Source organism: Clarias gariepinus, chromosome 19, assembly GCF_024256425.1.
Source record: "Clarias gariepinus isolate MV-2021 ecotype Netherlands chromosome 19, CGAR_prim_01v2, whole genome shotgun sequence".
In the NCBI taxonomy this organism is placed as follows: domain Eukaryota; kingdom Metazoa; phylum Chordata; class Actinopteri; order Siluriformes; family Clariidae; genus Clarias; species Clarias gariepinus.
In genome coordinates this window covers 20,624,369-20,643,109 of record NC_071118.1, presented here as the reverse complement: position 1 = coordinate 20,643,109, position 18,741 = coordinate 20,624,369, and the positions used below count along the sequence as shown (strand labels likewise).

General features: G+C 36.7%; 2 protein-coding genes across 3 annotated transcripts; one reads left to right on the top strand and one right to left on the bottom strand.

Moving 5' to 3' along the window:
* The first annotated feature begins 251 nt into the window (after window positions 1-251).
* Window positions 252-12,907, top strand: st6galnac6 (ST6 (alpha-N-acetyl-neuraminyl-2,3-beta-galactosyl-1,3)-N-acetylgalactosaminide alpha-2,6-sialyltransferase 6). 2 transcript variants are annotated; one of them, XM_053478560.1, is made up of 7 exons: window positions 277-382; window positions 2,010-2,087; window positions 3,378-3,447; window positions 5,000-5,194; window positions 5,676-6,085; window positions 6,898-7,005; window positions 8,123-12,907. In XM_053478560.1, the coding sequence occupies exons 3-7, from the start codon at window positions 3,424-3,426 to the stop codon at window positions 8,307-8,309; spliced, it is 924 nt and encodes a 307-aa protein (XP_053334535.1). In that variant the 5' UTR covers window positions 277-382; window positions 2,010-2,087; window positions 3,378-3,423; the 3' UTR covers window positions 8,310-12,907. The 2 variants fall into 2 exon arrangements, with proteins under 2 accessions (XP_053334534.1, XP_053334535.1); XM_053478559.1 differs by lacking the exon at window positions 2,010-2,087 and having other exon boundaries at window positions 252-382.
* Window positions 12,908-12,937: 30 nt separating this feature from the next.
* On the bottom strand, window positions 12,938-18,529 carry spout1 (SPOUT domain containing methyltransferase 1). Its single transcript, XM_053478558.1, has 12 exons — window positions 18,447-18,529; window positions 17,264-17,303; window positions 16,889-17,011; window positions 16,072-16,231; window positions 15,505-15,597; window positions 15,183-15,232; window positions 14,972-15,102; window positions 14,730-14,802; window positions 14,206-14,304; window positions 13,859-13,961; window positions 13,323-13,470; window positions 12,938-13,233 (listed from the first exon to the last, which is right to left on the bottom strand). Exons 1-12 carry the CDS (start codon window positions 18,489-18,491, stop codon window positions 13,159-13,161), a joined length of 1,140 nt encoding a protein of 379 aa, XP_053334533.1. The 5' UTR covers window positions 18,492-18,529; the 3' UTR covers window positions 12,938-13,158.
* Window positions 18,530-18,741: the final 212 nt, after the last annotated feature.

The following is an 18,741-nucleotide window of genomic DNA, read 5'->3' as shown; positions in this document are numbered from 1 at the left end:
CTTAAATGCTCTACAGAATGAATGTGCCAAGAAGCATTCCAAAATCTTGTGAAATGTCTTCCAAGAAGAGTGGAAGCAGTTTTAGCTGCAGAAGGGGAACCAACTCCATATTAAAGTACTGTACACAGTATATGTATTTGGATACAATGCCATTAGAGGTTTCGTCAAATACACTGGTCCATACCATTTGACCATACGTGTTCCCCAAGCTGATGACGCAGACTGACCCCATCGAGTCCCCCCTCCCCTCCCCCCCCCCTCCCGCCTCCCATCACCCGCTCGCGCGTCCTCGCACTGCTCTTACTTACGCCTTTACTATGCCTGTGCACGCGCAGAAAACAGCGACGCTGCGACAAACATAGAGCGAAAACGCGCTATATGGGTGAGTGTGTGTGTGTGTTGGTGTGTGTGTGCAAGTGAGAGTATCGTAATATTGCTGTATTGTGTAACCGGGCTGGATCTGCTGAAGGCTCGTAGGATTATTTCATATCCTTCCTCTGTGTGTATTGAGCTGCATGATGACACTGACCGAGTGGTAAAGCCTTTAGTCTCTCACACACCACACTGTATTCTCACGCTAAGGAACCAAGAACTGACTTTTAGTTTATGTTTTTCTTATTATTATTTCTATCATTGTTATTTTTAGCGGCGTCACCTGAACCCTTATTCGCTCCTGACTGCGGAAAGGCCGCTAATTCAGTTTACAGTTTACGCCTAATGCTGGTGCTGTCTGACTCCGCGCTTTATCTAACCGCTCTCCTAATAGTGATAATAAATATTACTTCATAATATATTACAGTAAAAAAAAAAAGCAAGTAAGATTTTTTTTTGTCTTCAGCAACATATTCTTGCCCTGTATTATGTAATACGTGGTTATTTGATGTTATTATCATAGCAGTGTTTTTGTGTATGGGTTTATTGGCTTTTTATTATTACTACATTTTTACATATAAACATCAACAGTTCATGAATAGTTTCTTTATTATTATTATTAGCAGTAGTAGTAGTATTACATCTTTTTAAGTATAAATATTTTTATTTTTTTATTAGTACATTTTTACATATAAACATCAACAGTCCATGCACTGTTTCCATATTATTATTATTATTATTACTATTATTGTTGTTGTTGTTATTATTACATATTTTAAGTATAAATAACAACAACAGTTTATGCATTGTTCATATATTATTATTATTATTATTATTATTATTATTACATATTTCTAAGTATAAATAACATACCAATACTATGATATCTTTGTAGGTATAAAATCATCAACAGTTCATGCATTGTTCATATATTATTATTATTTTTTATTATTATTGTTTTTACATATTTTTAAGTATAAATAACATACCAATACTATGACATCATAAATAACATACCAATACTATGACATCTTTTTAGGTATAAAATCATCAACAGTTCATGCATTGTTCATATATTATTATTATTATTTTTATTATTATTATTATTAAGTGACCTTAAATAGCACATAGGCTTAAAGGGTACAATTACCGTATTTAATATCTATACATCACGAACACATGTCGATGGAAATGAAAAAAAAGGTTATATGTTTGTATATTTATGAATTTCCTACCTATTTATGTCACTTTGTCATATGCATTTTAATATTTCCGTTTAAATGTATCCTGGTACTCGTATATAATTTAACCAATTTGTCAAACTTTATACATCAATGACACGTCTGTGCAGTTCATACATACATCTTTATTTATTTAGTATGCTTGACATAAAGTGTCACAGTATGGTTAATGGATAATATGAAAAAAGCAAAATGTTCATGCATAATTTGGAATTTGATAAACATGTAGGTCAAAAGGTTGGACACGCCTTCTTCTTCAGTGTTTCTTTCTTTATTTTTATTATTTTCAACATTGTACATTCATACTGAAGCCATCCAAACTATGAAAAAACATGTATGGATATATTTAGTAAACAAAAAATTGCTAAACATCCCCTAATATTTTTTGTATTTTAGATTGTCCAAAGTAGCTACCTTTAGCTTTGATGAGAGCTTGGCACACTTGGCACAGTGTTCTCTCATCATATTCACGAGGTACTCACCTGAAAGTCAATTCAATTTTATTTGTATAACGCTTTTAACAATTGTTGCAAAGCAGCAATAGACATAAAAAAATTGAAGTTTGTATGAAATGTGAATGTGTATGAATTTAAATGGTCAGATAGTCCCTGATGATAAAGCTGAGGGCGACAGTGGCAAGAAAAAACACCCTGAGATGGCAATAGGCAGAAACTTTCAGAGGAACCAGACCCAACAGGGAATCAGTCCTCATTTGGGCGATTGGGGGAATGGTTTTCAGTTCACATGTGTGTTTCCTTCCTTCTTAATGTGCTTCTTAATTTCCTTCCAAATGAACATTAGTTGTCTTGTGCAGAGGAAGGATGTACAGAGTCAACAGCCATGAGGAATGTTCCAGGAAAGAAAGACAAAGAGCTACCTCTCTCATACAGAGGCTATGTTTCCTAGAACGAGCAGCCTTTAGAAACTGACGATTTATAGCACCTCAGATTAGCAATTTGTATTTTATGTATTATTTTATTTTAACATCCATTGTTCAGAGGAGACGAAGGGTGCATGTGATATCCGACACACAGATCGAAACTTATTGCAAACGGAAACATGGAAGATCAAAAGTTCATAAATCCAGATGCATTTAGCTCAACATTAGACAGAAGTTTGAGATACATCACAGAGACATAAGGGATAGATCCATGAGCTTTGCAAGAAACGAAGGTCGATGCCGGCCTTTTAAAGCTAGAAGCTGATAGGTGAAGTGGAGACAGGTGTTTAGGAGGAGAATGAACCAGAGGCAGAGTGATAACCAGGAGTGGAATGTGGAAATGTTGACACCTAGGGTGTGACAGAAGGAGAGTGATGGAGCGCTGCATCAGATGACCTGACCTCCACAATAACCTGATCTAAATCTAATTGAGTTGGTTTGAGATCAGTTGGACTGCAGAGTGAAGGACAATCAGCCAGCAAGTATGCAACATCTTAGTATTAGAGTAACTAAAACTAGTTTTAAATCAGATCAGGGCATTGCTAAAACTGCTACAGCTCAGACCCTTACCAGTTAACCTGTGTCCTGTATCAGCCAAATGAAAATCAATGTGTGTTATTTTCTTCTATATAAGATTTACAGCAAATATCTTTAAATATGCTTATTGCAGGATGTAGATTGAGTGAAAAAAATAATAATTTAGTATTTTGGCATTGCATATCTTCAGTTATCTCCAGAAGTCCTGTGCTATACAACCTCACAACAGTTTAATTGTTAATTCTTAACCAGTAAATTATGTACTCTTTCTTTATCTCTTTTTCCAGGTATAAAGACAAGTAAGTCATGTCATAGACAGGCAAAGGCAGAATAATGGGGCTGCGGTTGGTGGACAAGGTAAGTGGAATTTAGCATTAAAAAGCTCTAATTTGTTATTTTATTAAACAAATACGAATATATTAATGGATTTGAATGTTTCAGGAAATCCTAAAAGATCATCACTATAGATCGTTATTTAGCCTTTAGCCAAATACACTTTTGATTACAACTAACTAAAACTAACTACAAGATGAGAAATTCAGGTGTATGGAAATAAACAAATGTACAAAATATGGATAATGAGATGATCTGAAGTTGAAAAAGGTGGACTATTTCTTGTATGATAATAATGCAGTCTAAATCAGGATTTTTTTAAATTCCTCCTAACTACCAGCATTTGCTGTAAATACCATTTGCTTTTCATCTAACTACAGTATATTACCATCCATTCATCTAGGATCCTCTGTGGTCCAACTAGGGACAATGGAGGCCAATGGTGATTACCATTGTATTTATTTTCATTTTACGACCATGGCCACTGGTCAACAATTCACACACCCATTCACCAATTAGCCTAATCTGCATGTCATTGGACTGTGGGAGGAAAGCTAAATCCCTGGAAGAAACCCACCAAGCACAGGGAGAACATGCAATCTCAGACCTTGAAGATGCAGGAAGACAGTGCTAACCACTAAGCCACCTTGCCGCCAACTATATTACCGTCTCATAGAATGGTACTTGGTTATGTAGCACATGTCAACCTCACTGTTAGCTGGAATTTATTGCAGGCTTTTTATTTTTCATCTCTTTGTATTTGGTCTGCTCTACATCCCTTTTAACTAGTTAGCAAGGATGTTGCTAGTGTTGTACATTTGCTCTGTATTTACCTTTCCAACCTTGCAAATCTATTTGCAGTCCTGCTCATTTGCAGCCCATTGTGTTGGAGGGAGGTAGCATTTGATACAAATGTCCATTTTTGGTCAGACTAATAGTTGACACAGTACGCTTGAATGCCAGATTTGAGTCCTGGCTCAGAGTCTGAAGTACTTTCTAGATTAGTCAGTAACTTTGGCCTGAGATAACCTCTGTGATTCCAGAGATGAGAGATGTAAGCTAGAGGTTCACACTTATAAAAGGTAAAGGTATTCCTATCACCCCTCATCAGATGAGGATAATGACACTATGGATTACAGGTGGAGATACCTCCAGGCTGATAATAACCTCCCATGTATTCCACACTTTCAATCCATGTATTAGCAGCATCTTAGGTCTAATTTTGCCCCTGCTAGGCCACTGTGTGTTAAGCAAGCTGGGAGAGATCATATAAAGATGGCTGTGGCTTGGGTAGGATTTTTTTATACTACAGTGCAAACAGTTTTGCGCATGCATACTACTCGTATGTCAAGACCTCGCTCGTTTATCAAGTTAAAATTTATTTTAAAATTTTGCTCGTTTTGCAAAACGCTCACAGACCAAGTTACTCGCAATACAAGGTTCCACTATACTTATACTATACACTATACTATACACTCCAGATATCACAAAACATTTAAAAAACTTAATTTAACAAAGTGTACTCTATAGTGTATAATGAAGTCTGTTCGATCTTTTTATTTTGTTTCCACAACAGGGGCACCACAGCAAGCGAATGGTTGTATTTGTGGCGATCTTTCTCATCACAACCCTCTTCATTCTATACAACTCCACCAGTGCAAACGAGTCATATGAGATTTTTAAAGTGGCAGCATATAACAGTGCCACCAAAAGCACTAATTTGAAGAAATGGGCTGGAAAAGATGGATATATTCCAATTTTTGGCAACAAGGTAAGGCTCAAAGGTCCCCACTCAGACATTGCTGTATTTGTATGATAAAATGAGAATCTCTCACATTAATAGAATTTCCTGTATCCTTCCAAAGTATGTAAGTCAGTCTACTTGGAGAAAACCTAAAACTAGTTTCCAGCCCATTTATAAAGGCTTCTGTAAAATAATTTTATGAGGTGAATGAATTAAAAGCAAACTTATTCTCAAAGAATAAAAAGGCGAAAAAGGTGAAATTACCTGTATTAAAAATGATAGATGAATAAAATCTAAACAAAAGCACAATTAAAATTTTATGATGGATTGATAAAATGGAAAAGGTTTTTGTCAGACCAATCTAAAGTGTGCCAGTGTAAACAACGTACCTGGGTCTATGACCATGTCTAGTTGATGTATTGCTCAACATTGCTAGGGAGAATTTGTTTTAAACAGAATAATACGAAATGTGTGTGTGTGTGTCTGTGTGTGTCTGTGTGTGTGTCAGAGCCTGAACCTGCACTGTGGCCAGTGTGTCCTGGTGACAAGCTCAAGCCATGTACTGGGCACCGGAGCTGGACCAGAGATTGACCGTGCCGAGTGTGTGATCCGCATGAATGATGCACCCACATCCGGGTTTGAGGCCGATGTGGGTAATAAAACCAGCCTCCGTGTTGTTGCTCACTCCAGCGTGATCCGTGTCATTCGAAAATCCAATGAGTTCTTCAACTGCACTGACTGCCCATCTGTCATCTTCTGGGGTCCACCCACGAAGATAGGACGGGATGCCAAGGGTGCTCTCTACAGGCTGATCCATCATGTTGCTTCCACAAACACCAAGCTCACGACCTTCGCCGTCACGCCTAACAAAATGCACAAGTTCGACACTCTTTTTTATAAAGAAACTGGCCGAGACAGGTACCCCTTATTATCAAACTGTTAACACTTCTGTTCTGATTCATAGCAAAGACACATTTTCTTTAACACAAACACATTTCTTTAGCACCAGGTCATTCAGAAATGTGAGTTAGAATCATGGTCAGAGCCATCTATGTCTGGGAGACCATGAAAACAGAAGTGATCATGATCTCTGTGTGGGAGGAATGGCATACACTTTGTCCTGTCAATCACAGCACCACTAGCCAATCCTGGGAGTCTGGAAGTCCAATTGGCACCGAGTGGCTAAGACAACCAGAGTTAGAGTTTTTCTTTTTAAAGGACTTAAATCATTTTTATCCTTATTTTAGTTGTTTGTTTACGAAGAAATGGTCTTCAGCTAGCGTTAGGAACATCAGCTCTACTGATCGGTTTCTTATCCATCAATAAATGTGACTGTGAACGTTCTGATATTATTGCAGTTAAATTACTCAGTCATAATTTGTCATGACATTATTACAAATCAAAGCAACGCTATAGCAAATGGCGAAAAAAAAAAATTTTTTTTTGTTGGTTTATGGATATTACAGTACGTTCCAAAATTGCCATTAGGTTAGAAGCCTTACCTCAGAGTTTCCATTTCATGCAAGTTATACAGTAAATAATTTATGTTAATCATAAGTGCTGCTTGCTGTAAGTGTATATTGATTCTTTCATGCAAATCATCTTAATCTGCCTGCTACAACTTTAGACTTGTATCTCCATTATAATACTTAAAATATACATTAGTTATATTTTACATTGCTCCAGCTGCTACATCTGTGAAACGCTGAATTGTATTTCTGTGTCCTTAGACAGAAGTCTCAGTCATGGCTGAGCACTGGCTGGTTCACCATGGTCATCGCTATAGAGATCTGTGACAAGATTAAGGTTTATGGGATGGTGCCTCCTAGCCACTGTGGGTAAGGAACTTTCCTTTCTTTCAAATATCTAAAGTATGATATACTATACTAGCATTAGTACCCCTCGTTAACCGGAAAAGGTTTTTTTTTTAAAGTAGCTTATTTTACATTATTAAATTTGGCCCATAACTCTTTATAACATAACCTTTACTCAACATTTTGATTTTAGGACAAAACTCTGGGCTTTCAGTTTAGGTATTACACATACAATGTTCCACAATACTGCTTGCTATTAACGCCCAAGTATACACTGATCTGTCCACTCATCTTTGAAGGTTCAGTTTTCATAGTCTACTCACCTTTTTTTGGAGTAAGCCATGCTGTGTCATGCGTTTGTTTGTATTTTGCTTTGTAGGTGCTTTACGGTAGTTTCTGTGTCTTTCACATCTGTTTACGTATCCCCGGTAAACTACCATGTTGATTAGATCTGTTGAGTGACGTCCAAAAAAGCATCCAAAAAAAGCGATGGCTGCTGTGATGAAATCTGGCACAAAGCTCATCAAACTTCAGGCAAATACCGAAAACCTGCCAAAGTTTCAATAAATTCATACAGATACACAGATATGAAGACATACACACAGAAATCTTTCTCCCTTTTAGCTGCATAGAGTTGTTTTTGCACCTAGTGGTTAAAAAGAAGGTAACTGCAACAAGCATTATTGGAGACCCATTCAGGCAGGAAACATAATGTCCTATGTTTCCTCTATTAAAAAAAATGTCATTGATGAATGAATAGTGGACAGAACAGTTAAAGATAAGGATGCCAGATGGGACTACCTAAGAACTTGATTTATAGCCAATAATCATGATGAAATATTTTCCATTTTTGGCAGAGGCAAAATGTAAAAGCAGACAGTGATTTATTTAAAATTTAGAAAATGTATCACTTGATGTGTCCGCCCAGCTTCGATAAACCTACTGGCCTGGTTGGAAAAGGAGGATATGAAGGGGATTATGTCTGCACCTATGAAAAAACCTGCACCACAATGACATTAGTTTCCGGTATAAAGGTTGAGAATATTTGAGCTAGGGTCAAGTCTTTTGGGCTATAGCATTAGTTAATCATAAGTGTGTCTCACGTTAATTTTGTTTAATAATGTTTCTCTTTCTGGTTTAGGAGGCATCCTCAGCCCAAAAGGATACCATATCACTACTATAAACCCCGAGGGCCAGATGAATGTTTAACATACCTACAGAATGAGAAGGGTCGGCGTGGAAATCACCATCGCTTCATTACTGAAAAGCAAGTGTTTGCTCGCTGGGCCAAACTCTACAACATCAGCTTTGTACACCCCACTTGGTGAGAAATGGATAGCAAAAGGCTGCCAAAGCTTAGTCCTGCAGATCCAATATGGCCGCCAGCCCAAGTCTCAGCCCAATGAGACGCTGATCTAAAATGGCAACCAGCCAAAATATCCTTCCAGTGGGAAACCGTCACTCAGCGCAACAAAGTATGGTCCAACATGGCCCATAGCTTTAGTCTCCCTCTAAGGAAAGCATTCATACTCCCTCTCAGCCAAATGACGAACTGATACAAAATGGTGTCCAGTTTCAGAGTGAGTAATAAGAAGCTGCAGAAACATGACCACCTGTCCAAGCTGTTGAAATGAAGTCAAATGGCTGCTTATTTTGCCCAAAGCCTAAAGAGAGATTAAACCAAAATGGCTGCTGGTTTCATATTTATAATGTGCTGAAGCCCTGATATGAATTGGCCACTGGATTCACATTGTCTGTGAGATGATAAATCATTCAGACCTTCTTACTGAACTGTCTGAGCTAAATATGGTGCATGACTATAAGGTGGTAGACTTCTGAGGTGTCATCTTTTTATTATACACTTTGGTCGTTCCAAAACCTGGCAATCATTTTATTTAAACAGATTTTACACATTTAAAAAATTATGAAAGTTAACAATATTGCAATAATCAGCAAAGCGATGCTGAAAGATTTCATATTTTTAAAAATGTCATTAAGAAGCCAACAACACAACTTCCCATGACTGGTATTTTTAGACTATACAGAATTCCAATGTGGGCAGCGCCTTCAGAAAATCAAAAAAGCACACAGTTTTAAGATTCTACATACAGTAGAAGCTGTTTTAAAAAACAAAGAGAGAAAGACTGACCAAAAAAGAAAAAGGAAGAAAAAGAGAGACCCTGAAAATTTTAGGTAAGAGTGCACATTTTAAGCCAATGCCCAGAATTTCATGTTTATTTTTTCCAAAAGCAATTGTAAGACTTTATTTTATTTTATTACACAAGTATTATGTGACTTTATTATGTGATTTTATTTTATTTTATTATTATTTTTAGAATTTTTTTTTTTTTAGTTTTAAATTCATAACTGTTTTTCATGTTTCAGTATTTTAAGATGGACTGCAATCACTGCCCAACTAATGTACCAGCAACACATGCAAAGACAAAATTTCATTATTTAAATATGGTGATTGTGTAGTAATTTTAGTAGCTAATGCTCTACCATTAGAAATATGTTATTAACAAAGCTCTAGTCAGATGTTTCATCCAGCTGACTCCAATTTTGTTCATAAAAAGCTTTATTGTGCTCGTGAATAGAGTGTTTGTAATCTTAAGATATTCGAAAATGGGATCTTTTTTTTTTCTGGAACAACAAACAAATGCAAAAAACGTTTAGAAAAGGAAGAACATTTTACCAGGACAGGGACATTTGGAGAGTGATTGTAACCCTCTGGTACTGCTTTTACATTATACACAGTTGGTTTTGTTCATACATATTTATTACATAGATGCTATTACACTGTGTTTGCATGGCACTAAACAAATTGCTATTGCCTAGCTTTACCAGTGATCTGACCGGATGTTGGTTAACCACCTTGGACACTCCCGATCTGCTTATTACCTAAGACTACCGGTATTGGGAATGTTTGTAGGTCTACCGTAAGGCTTGGGATGGACTTCTGCATTGATGTTTAAGGGTATGCGCGGTACAGACTCTTTGATACTCTGGAGTTCTGCAGATAACTACACTGTGAGTATCTGTGGTGCTGTGGATCAAGCAAACTACTGTACATGTAAATGCTGATTGATTGGTGGGCAATTGCACAAAGAGCGTTAAAATTTTGGATAGTCTGTTAATCATCTTAGAATAAAAATATCTTACAGGTTACATGATAGCTAAGTGATTTCCACTTTCACCTCGTATTTCCAGAGTTCTTTGGTACTCTGGTTCCCATTTAGCCCAAAGTTATGCAGTGTAGGTATTTCCAGATTGCCCATAGTGTATGATCAGATGTGTGAGTATGTGTGCCTGTGGCCTACGATCAGTTGGCACCCCATCCATGGTGTATCCCACCTTGGTTACTAAGTTCCCTGGGACAAGCTCCATGCCCCCATGACCCTATACATATTTGTCAAACTGACACAAATGATAGATATAATCAAACTAATTTTGATATTACACAAAGATAACCAGAGTAAATATAAAATTCAGTTTTTAAAAGGTTATTTCATTTAAGGGGAAAAAAGTTGACCAAACCTGTATGGTACTATGTGAAAAAGTAAATACCCCTAAACCTAATAACTGGTTGTGCAATCCTTGGTGGCAACAACTGCAATTAAGCATGTGTAAAAACTGGCAATGAGTGTTTCACATCGCTATGAAAGGATTTTGGCCTTCTCTTCTTTTCAGAATTGTTTTAATTCAGCAACATTGGAGGGTTTTCAAGCATGAACTTCCTGTTTAAGGTCGTTCAAAGTCCAGAATTTGTCCAGGCCATTTCAAAACTTTTATTTATTTATTTTTTTATCTATTCAGAAGTGGACTTGCTACTATGTTTCGTATTATTGTCACTTGCATTACCCAAGTGCAAGCAAACTCATGGCTGGACATTGTGCTTTAGGATTTTCTAGTAGTTGTCCAGGTCCTGAAGCTGGAAAGCAGCTCCAGACCATCACTTTGTCAGACAGGTTCTGTTTAAATGATTTCTTGATTCAGCAGGTCAGCCAATAATCAGGCCCAGGTGTGGGAAGTAAAATTTAACTCTGCTTTCCAAAAGATGTGGTTAATCGCAGTTCATTCCAGATTTAGCAATGGGACATTACTTTTTCAGGTTTGGACAGCTTTTTTTCCTTAAGAAATGAAATCATTTAAAAACTGCATTTTGTATTACTTTGGATTTGAACTTAATCCATGATTTAAGTGTGACAAATATGCAAAAAAAGCAAAAGTAAGCAGCAAGGGTGAAAATACAGTGGAACCTTGGATTGCAAGTAACTCGGTCTGCGAGCGTTTTGCAAGATTTTTACTTAAACGAGCGAGATCTTGAAATATTAAGAGTACGCATCCGCTCTGTCTGCTGAGCCAATGGTATTTCTCTCTCTCATGCTGTGGGATTGTGGGTAAACGTCTCCCATGCTCAGTCTTGACAGTGCGCGTGCGTAACTTGTATAGTCAACATCTGTGCAACATCTGTGCCCACGTAAAGCATTTTGTTTTGTGTGTGTCTAAGTGTAGTGACTGTTTTATAGTAACTGTACTGCAACAACAGCCTTAATGAAGAAAAAAAGTTGTAGCAAAAAGGCTGTAGCAGTGCAGCGGATGAATCTGTTTAACGACAACTTCCTTAAAATCCTCAAAAGGACCCAAAAGCCAGTATCATTAGAGAGGTTGCTTGTTAAAGACGTTTACAGACAGAGCAGTGATTCTGTTAGTGTGTTTTTGTAAAAGTCGTCCTACATAGTAGTCCTTCTTCTCTCTCATCTAACACTAGTCATGATTCTTTTCAAAGGTAAAACATAAGTTAATTTGTATTATTTTTACAAATATATTTACAAAATATATTTTGTATTAATTATTTTCATATGAATATTTTTGGGTTGTGGAATGAATCATCAGTATTTCCCTTAATTATTTTGGGGAAATTCGCTTTGATACACGAGTGCTCTAACATAAAAGCAAACGTCCGGAACGAATTATGCTCACAATCCAAGGTTTAACTGTACGTTTTCCACAGCATTATACATCTATATGAGAAACACTTGACACTGCTGAATACAGGAGAATAAACACGTGAAAAAATGCTTTTAATTAAAGGGGACTTTATAATTTATTGCGCAAGGTTTCTTTTTCCCCTCTAACATTTTTCCAAAGTAATGCCTATGTTCTCTTGTATTTATTTCTGCCAAAACAGACACCAACCAATCCTTATCAAATCCTTGAACATGTGCAGGCATTGTGTGCAGATGGTCTCATAAGTGTCTGCCAACATAAATGGCATGTGGAACATGAATTAAGTCATACGAATCTATCCCAAATGTACTGAAATAAAGTAAAGAAGAACGTCTTGCACTGCAGACACAAATTACAAATGATGCCATAAAGATGAACATGTTACATGGTACGTGCAGATCCAGTTTTATTTATTCCACCAGTCTTTCCCTTTTCAACCAGTCAGAGTTTGCTTGATGCACAGCAACTCAAATTTGCACTATAACTATAGCTGAAGTTCTGGATATTTGCGCACAGACTCCTCCATGAGTCTCTATTTTATTCCATATACACAACTCTTCTGAGTATTTGGTAATTGAACATAGACCGCGGATAGATTACGTGGAGATATGTTGGAGTAGCCCTTTAAATCCACCACTCGAGTGCCATAACATTTAACAAATTACCGCTCTCTCTACTCTTTCCCGCTGTGATTTTTAAAGGGGGTACGAACAAGACAATACCTGGCCATATGCACGGCATGTGAGTAGGGCTTGGAAAACAGCAATGACATGAAGAATGTAAAACGATCCTTGCTTGACACTGATTTTTTATTTTTTTTGGTGTCTTCACCAAATTGTGTTCTTGTGTTTTAATGAATGTTCTGTACTTTACAAGGTTTAAAGCCCTATATAAACTGTGAATATATATATATATATATATCTTTAAAAAACAATGCAAGCCTCAGTGTCTTTTTTTGCTTTTAATTTAAAAAGCAATAAATGTGTGGAATGACAAAAAGAAGTTAACATTATTACAGTATAAAAAGTTGTAGTCAGGTAATTCCGCAAGTCTAGTGGCTGGGACTAAAACACATCTGTAGACATCTGTGTAAAATATTCTTGTTTTTTTTTTTTTGTTCGCAACAGTGATCGTCTTCTTGCCGAGGTGTAAGATCACTTCCTGCTATCACGGTTTAGCCTGTTCAGATAAAGCAGTGGTGATTTTTTGTCGTAATGATGACAAGGAGATCAATATGGCTTCCTGAAGAGAGAGAGAGAGAGAGAGAGAGAGAGATTATAATTGAAGCCTGAACACAGTATTGTAGGAAAGTTCAGTGCACTGGCCCTCACCTCGGTGCGAATGGTGCGACTGCCCTGGCCAGGACAGGTGTTGAGGTAGAGGTCAAAGAGCACACTGGGGTCAGTGACATCCAGGTTTGGGTCGGCGTCTACACTCGCTTCCAGACCCTGAAGCCCGCCAAAAACCACCAACAGATGCCTGCAAGGAAAAAAAGAAAGAGATGCAGATAGATAAAGAGGTTTACTTTACATCTCTTTATTTGAATGATATTTAAATATTCGCTAATATGCAATGAAAAAGTGTACCGAGGCAGAACGATTTTTCTGATTAGTGTTGCTGTGGTTTGTGTCTGACACCAGAAACAGTATGATTAGACAATACCAGTGCTTAACATGTCTGTGATATTACACAAGTTTGTCTGTGTCAGATAAGAAATGGGCAGCCTGACACTTGTGCAGATACACAGAACTTTGCTCCCTTAGTTGAGGAGAAAGCCGCATGTGCATTACTCAAATTTTTTTTTTTTTTTTTTTTTAAACGTGTAGCAGGGGAAAAGCAAAGCTCAAATCTCAGGGATTTCCTGCACCTGAATGCTGGAAGCGTGGTATCATCAGTATCGCTGCCCTTTTCTGATGTCCCGATAGTCAGATCATAGCCATCTTTAAATGGACACTCGGTCATTACAGCACCTAAAGAATACATATACACACAAATCCAATGGCTCAGGAGTAGCAGTATATTTATAATGAGACAAAATAAAATAATAATTATAATTTGAGCTGTGGAATTCCTAAACTGTGCCGGATACCAGCCTTCCAGGATTACATTCGTACACAATATAAATACACTAAATTTAGTTATGCTAGTTGGAACTGGTTTTCTTTTCACGCTGGTTTAAAAAAAAAGCAAAAAAAACCAAAAAGTGTAACTCACTGAGGCAGGAAGCAAGACGTACGCTGTAGCCCCAGTAAAGCCCGCCTTCCGTCCTGGGAACATGGGGAGCCACGACCACTCCTTTATACACCCTGCTCTCTGCACGCCAAACACACAAAGTCCAGGTCACCTTGGGCCTATAATTACTTGCTTATCTACCACAATAAGCATGAGCTGGAAATCAATAATGAATATAAGCTCAGAGTGTAGAGTCTTAGCTTAAATTTAAGGGAGTTCGGTAAAAATATGGACAGTGAGCAGAATCGAATAGCCATTTTATTTTTCCCCTACAGAAATCATCCTTCAGCTATACATGTGCACGCCATCCGATGAGGTGGTGTGCATCAGAACATGAGCAGCTCAAGCTGAAGTAAAACCTCTGGTCCCCCCCGCCCCACACACACACACAGCCATGGAACAGCAGAACCCACTTTGAGCTCAGAATCATATTTTATCTCCTGTATAATGTGATAGAAATAATCATTTTGTATGTATTCAATATTTTCTGCATTAGGAATATTTACCTGTATTTTGGGTTTTATTAAGTTGTACAGTCACCCTCAGACCAGACTGAAGTTGCTTATCGATCTGAACTTCCTAAAAACAGGAACACCATAAGGCCATCTCCTTCTGAACAATAAATGATCTAAACAACTTAAGTCTAAAACTCAGATCTACAATCACTTAGCATACAGAAAATTAATATTTAAAAATCTTTATATGATATGTGCTTTTCAAACCTACAAAATTACTCACACACACACACCTTTCTCATCCCACAGTTAACAAAAGACCCTTTTCCTGCTTTACATGGTCGATCCAGGACCACACCCTCTCTGAATTCTGCCTCCTCGTCAATACGCATGTGATGCGGGCTGTCCAGGGGGTTCAATAAACCTGAAACACACAATCTATATTTAAATAACGCATACCAATAATGATGTTTAAGGCGGAGAGAAAAGCTGGGCAGCACCTACCAGCGAACTGCAGGTCGTGGTGTTTGGGGAAGAACACCTTCCGCAAATATCTACACACATCAAGAAATCGTTTACTCAGCATCCCAGTGTAAACTGGAGCACATGGCGTAAATTTACTCTACATGTCTAGCACCACAATCTTGTTTATATAACGATATCCAAAAATATATTACACATAACAGTGAAATTATATTTCACAAATTGTTTATGTATAATTTTTTTATTGATCAAATGAACAAAATAAAATGTAACCATTTTTGTAATTTGCTTTTTTTTTTAATGTGCTGTCTTTTTGTGTTATTTAAAGTGAAACAGCGCTCACTGTGGACACTCTAGGAACTGCAGGATCCTAGCCAGCTGAACACAGGCTTGACCTTTCTTCCCAACTCCTTTAAACTCTCCCTCGATGGTTCCTCTGAAATCCCATGACATAAAACAAAGTAAATGATTTGCACTTGGATTTGATCAGACAATGCAATAAGTGTGATTGTTTATTTCATCAGGTATCAAAAAAAAGTTTTTTTTAATTATATAAAGGGTGTTCAAGTCAAACCAGGACTTTTGATTGTGCAGAATAACACAACACATTTATGTGAGTAAATACTACCTTTATGTCTCTATATAATTTCTTGCTACACTATGTTATCAGAGCATTTCACTAGTGCTGGAATACAAATAGTTCTTAAAATCGTCTGTAAATGTGAATTGATTTTACACAGCTATTCACAAAAAAAACTATCGAAAGTTCTGTTCTTTTTAAACCTTTTTTTTTGTTAAACAGCTCCTAAAAGTTTAGAAATAACAATCTGGACTAATAAGCATTATGTGCTATTCATGTTATTTAAAATAATAATATATTTTTCTCTAGCTCATAATGCTAGTGACTCACTTGGTGTCCTCTCCCTGTTCATCAAACACGACCACCTCATCCACGCAGAACACAGCGCAGGCACGAGCAATCTGTCCGGCCAAGTAAGTGCGGAGCTCAGGTGACTGTGCGTTATCCAACACGGAGCCTGGCAGAGCAACACTTACTGTGTACAAACGACCTAAGCAGGAGTCCAAAAAAAATTATTAAATCAAATAGAAAAAAAAAAAAAATACATAAGCAAAAGATTTGTCAGGGTGAAGAAGGAGCCCAAAGATGAGCGATACAAACTGCAGAATTAAGCCTTGGGATTGTCACCTGTACAATAACCCGTTTTAATGTGCTGCAACAAATAAGCTGTTCCAAACAGAAGGCATTTCACAACATGCAGCATCAGAAAGTCTCCAAGAGTCATGAGAACTACAAATGTGATGTCAGCAGATTCGTTGTAGTTACAAAAACCATCGGTATGTTTGGCGACAAATGTGAAAGAGCACAATAAAAAATTACCTGACAGAAATAAAAAATTTGGAGGTTGGAAACTACCCAGGTTTTTTTTAAATAAGAGATATGAGTATATAGTATATATAAATAGAAGTATATTTCTATTTGTACAGTATATTTCTATTTTTATGTACAGCATATTTCTATCTTTAGTTCTATTTTTACCCTAGTTTAATTAAATTTTTCTATCGGATTTATTTTATTCATATTTATTTCTCATTATAAGCTTTAATTCTCTTTTAAGGTCACTGGCGGTCGTACTGTATAAGCATTTCACTACATTTCGTACTGTGTATGACTGTGTATGTGACAAATAAAAATTTAAATTTAGTACCTTTAACCTTCTCCTCATCTTCCTGAGATTTCTGCTGCTTCACCCCCTCCTCCTTTGCCTTGTTTGATTTCTCCAGTTGCTGAATCAACTTGGCCTCTTTCAATCTCTTTTTCTGTTCTAACTCTGATGCAGAAAACAGAAAACATCCAATCATCTGTAATGACGAACAAAAGCTCATACGACTAAGCTTACACAGCTTTTTCAGCATCTCTGTTTTGGTTTGGTACAAATTTAAACCTGAATCAAACAACATAACTGACTTGTATCTACTTATATGTTCACCTGAACTACAAATAAATAGAGACCAGGCCAAATTATTTAAACAATTACTGGGCAATTTCCAAAATTTACGAGGTAAATCAAAGAGTTGCCTACTTTCTGCTTTTCGTTTTTTCCAGTTGACTTTTCCTTCACCCTGAAATTAAACAATAAAATACAGCATTATACAAAAACCGCGAAAAAAATGGCCCACTTTTGTATTAACAAAATCTGTTATTTGTAAATGAATACTACATTCCTCCATATTTGACAAGCTGTTGACTACGAGGTGTAATGGCTATTAAGTCATATTTTGTCCTATGCATTTTTTCATTTTCATTTTTCATTTAATTCATATAATTAAATTCAATAAATCTTTAACAATAGTTATTGTCGCAAAGCAGCGTTTATGGAATTTTATATTATATATTGGGAAATAAGCTACTTACAAGAACTACGAAGTTTCAAGACTAGTTTTGTAACACGCCAACAGATGGCAAAACACAGCTACATGCAAAGTCCATGAGAAAAATCCATCATGTAACCGAGCTTTTCTCAAATGTGAGTTTTTCATTGGAAATGACACCATACTATAATGACACCATACTATAATGACACCATACTATAATGACACCATACTATAATGACACCATACTATAATGACACCATACTATAATGACACCATACTATAATGACACCATACTATAATGACACCAGACTATAATGACACCAGACTATAATGACACCAGACTATAATGACACCAGACTACTCTGCATCCTCGACAAATTTAGCTCCTCTGGATTTTCCCTATTCCCAAAGATGAAGATCCACCTCAAAGGTCACTGTTTTGACACCACTGCAGAGATCTGTATAGGTTCAATATAACAGAAAGGGTTTTTAAGCTAATATGGAGTCCAGTTTTGTTGATGGAGACACATGAGTGTCTTAGATTTGGGAAAATAATAAAATGTGCAGGGGTAGGAGGAACTCCAAGACCAGAAACTTGTGCCCTAAATAGCCCTACATTGACACTAAGACGATAAATTCCAAACAGCTCCTTTTAAGACAATATACCGCACTATTAAGAGTGTGAGGTCCAATATTTCATACACAATAATGTACAGACACTTATGTAATACAAGATTATCTGGGGTTCTGGAGATCCTACAGTTACACTGTTGCTTCCTACCCCCCAAAAAAACGTGTTCCCATTACTATCAAATCCGAAATCTGCAAGAACTTTAACATCTACCTGATGCTGAGCTATAAGTCAATATAACCGCACAAAAATTCACAAACCTCTCCAGTAAACAGTTTATTTTTCTTTGGCGTTAAACCTTCCATGCTGCACTGTTGTGTCTTTTCCAAATTGTCCGGTAGAGAGCAAGGATGTGCTGTCTTTGGTTCCGACAGATAGGTTCTCCGGTGGAAATAAAACAAAAAACATAAATGTAAATGTTTGTAATGTTTAAGACATTAAATCTATAAAATTGAATAAAATAACTATTATTTACGCGTGTTATAAATAACATATAAAATCATTTGCTGTTAATTGTTTTTTTTTTACAGACGGATGAATTATTATTATTATTTT

Excerpts from the sequence above, each read along its gene's own strand:
- st6galnac6 (XM_053478559.1), top strand. The coding sequence starts at position 3,424 with ATGGGGCTGCGGTTGGTGGACAAG. Across the intron at positions 3,448-4,999 it reads GGCTGCGGTTGGTGGACAAG|GGGCACCACAGCAAGCGAAT; the intron begins GTAAGTGGAATT and ends TTTCCACAACAG. Across the intron at positions 7,006-8,122 it reads GTGCCTCCTAGCCACTGTGG|GAGGCATCCTCAGCCCAAAA; the intron begins GTAAGGAACTTT and ends TTTCTGGTTTAG.
- spout1 (XM_053478558.1), bottom strand. The coding sequence starts at position 18,491 with ATGGAAGGTTTAACGCCAAAGAAAAATAAACTGTTTACTGGAGAG. Across the intron at positions 15,233-15,504 it reads CAGTTCCTAGAGTGTCCACA|ATATTTGCGGAAGGTGTTCT; the intron begins GTGAGCGCTGTT and ends TGATGTGTGTAG. Across the intron at positions 13,471-13,858 it reads ACCACGCTTCCAGCATTCAG|GCATCTGTTGGTGGTTTTTG; the intron begins GTGCAGGAAATC and ends TTTTCCTTGCAG.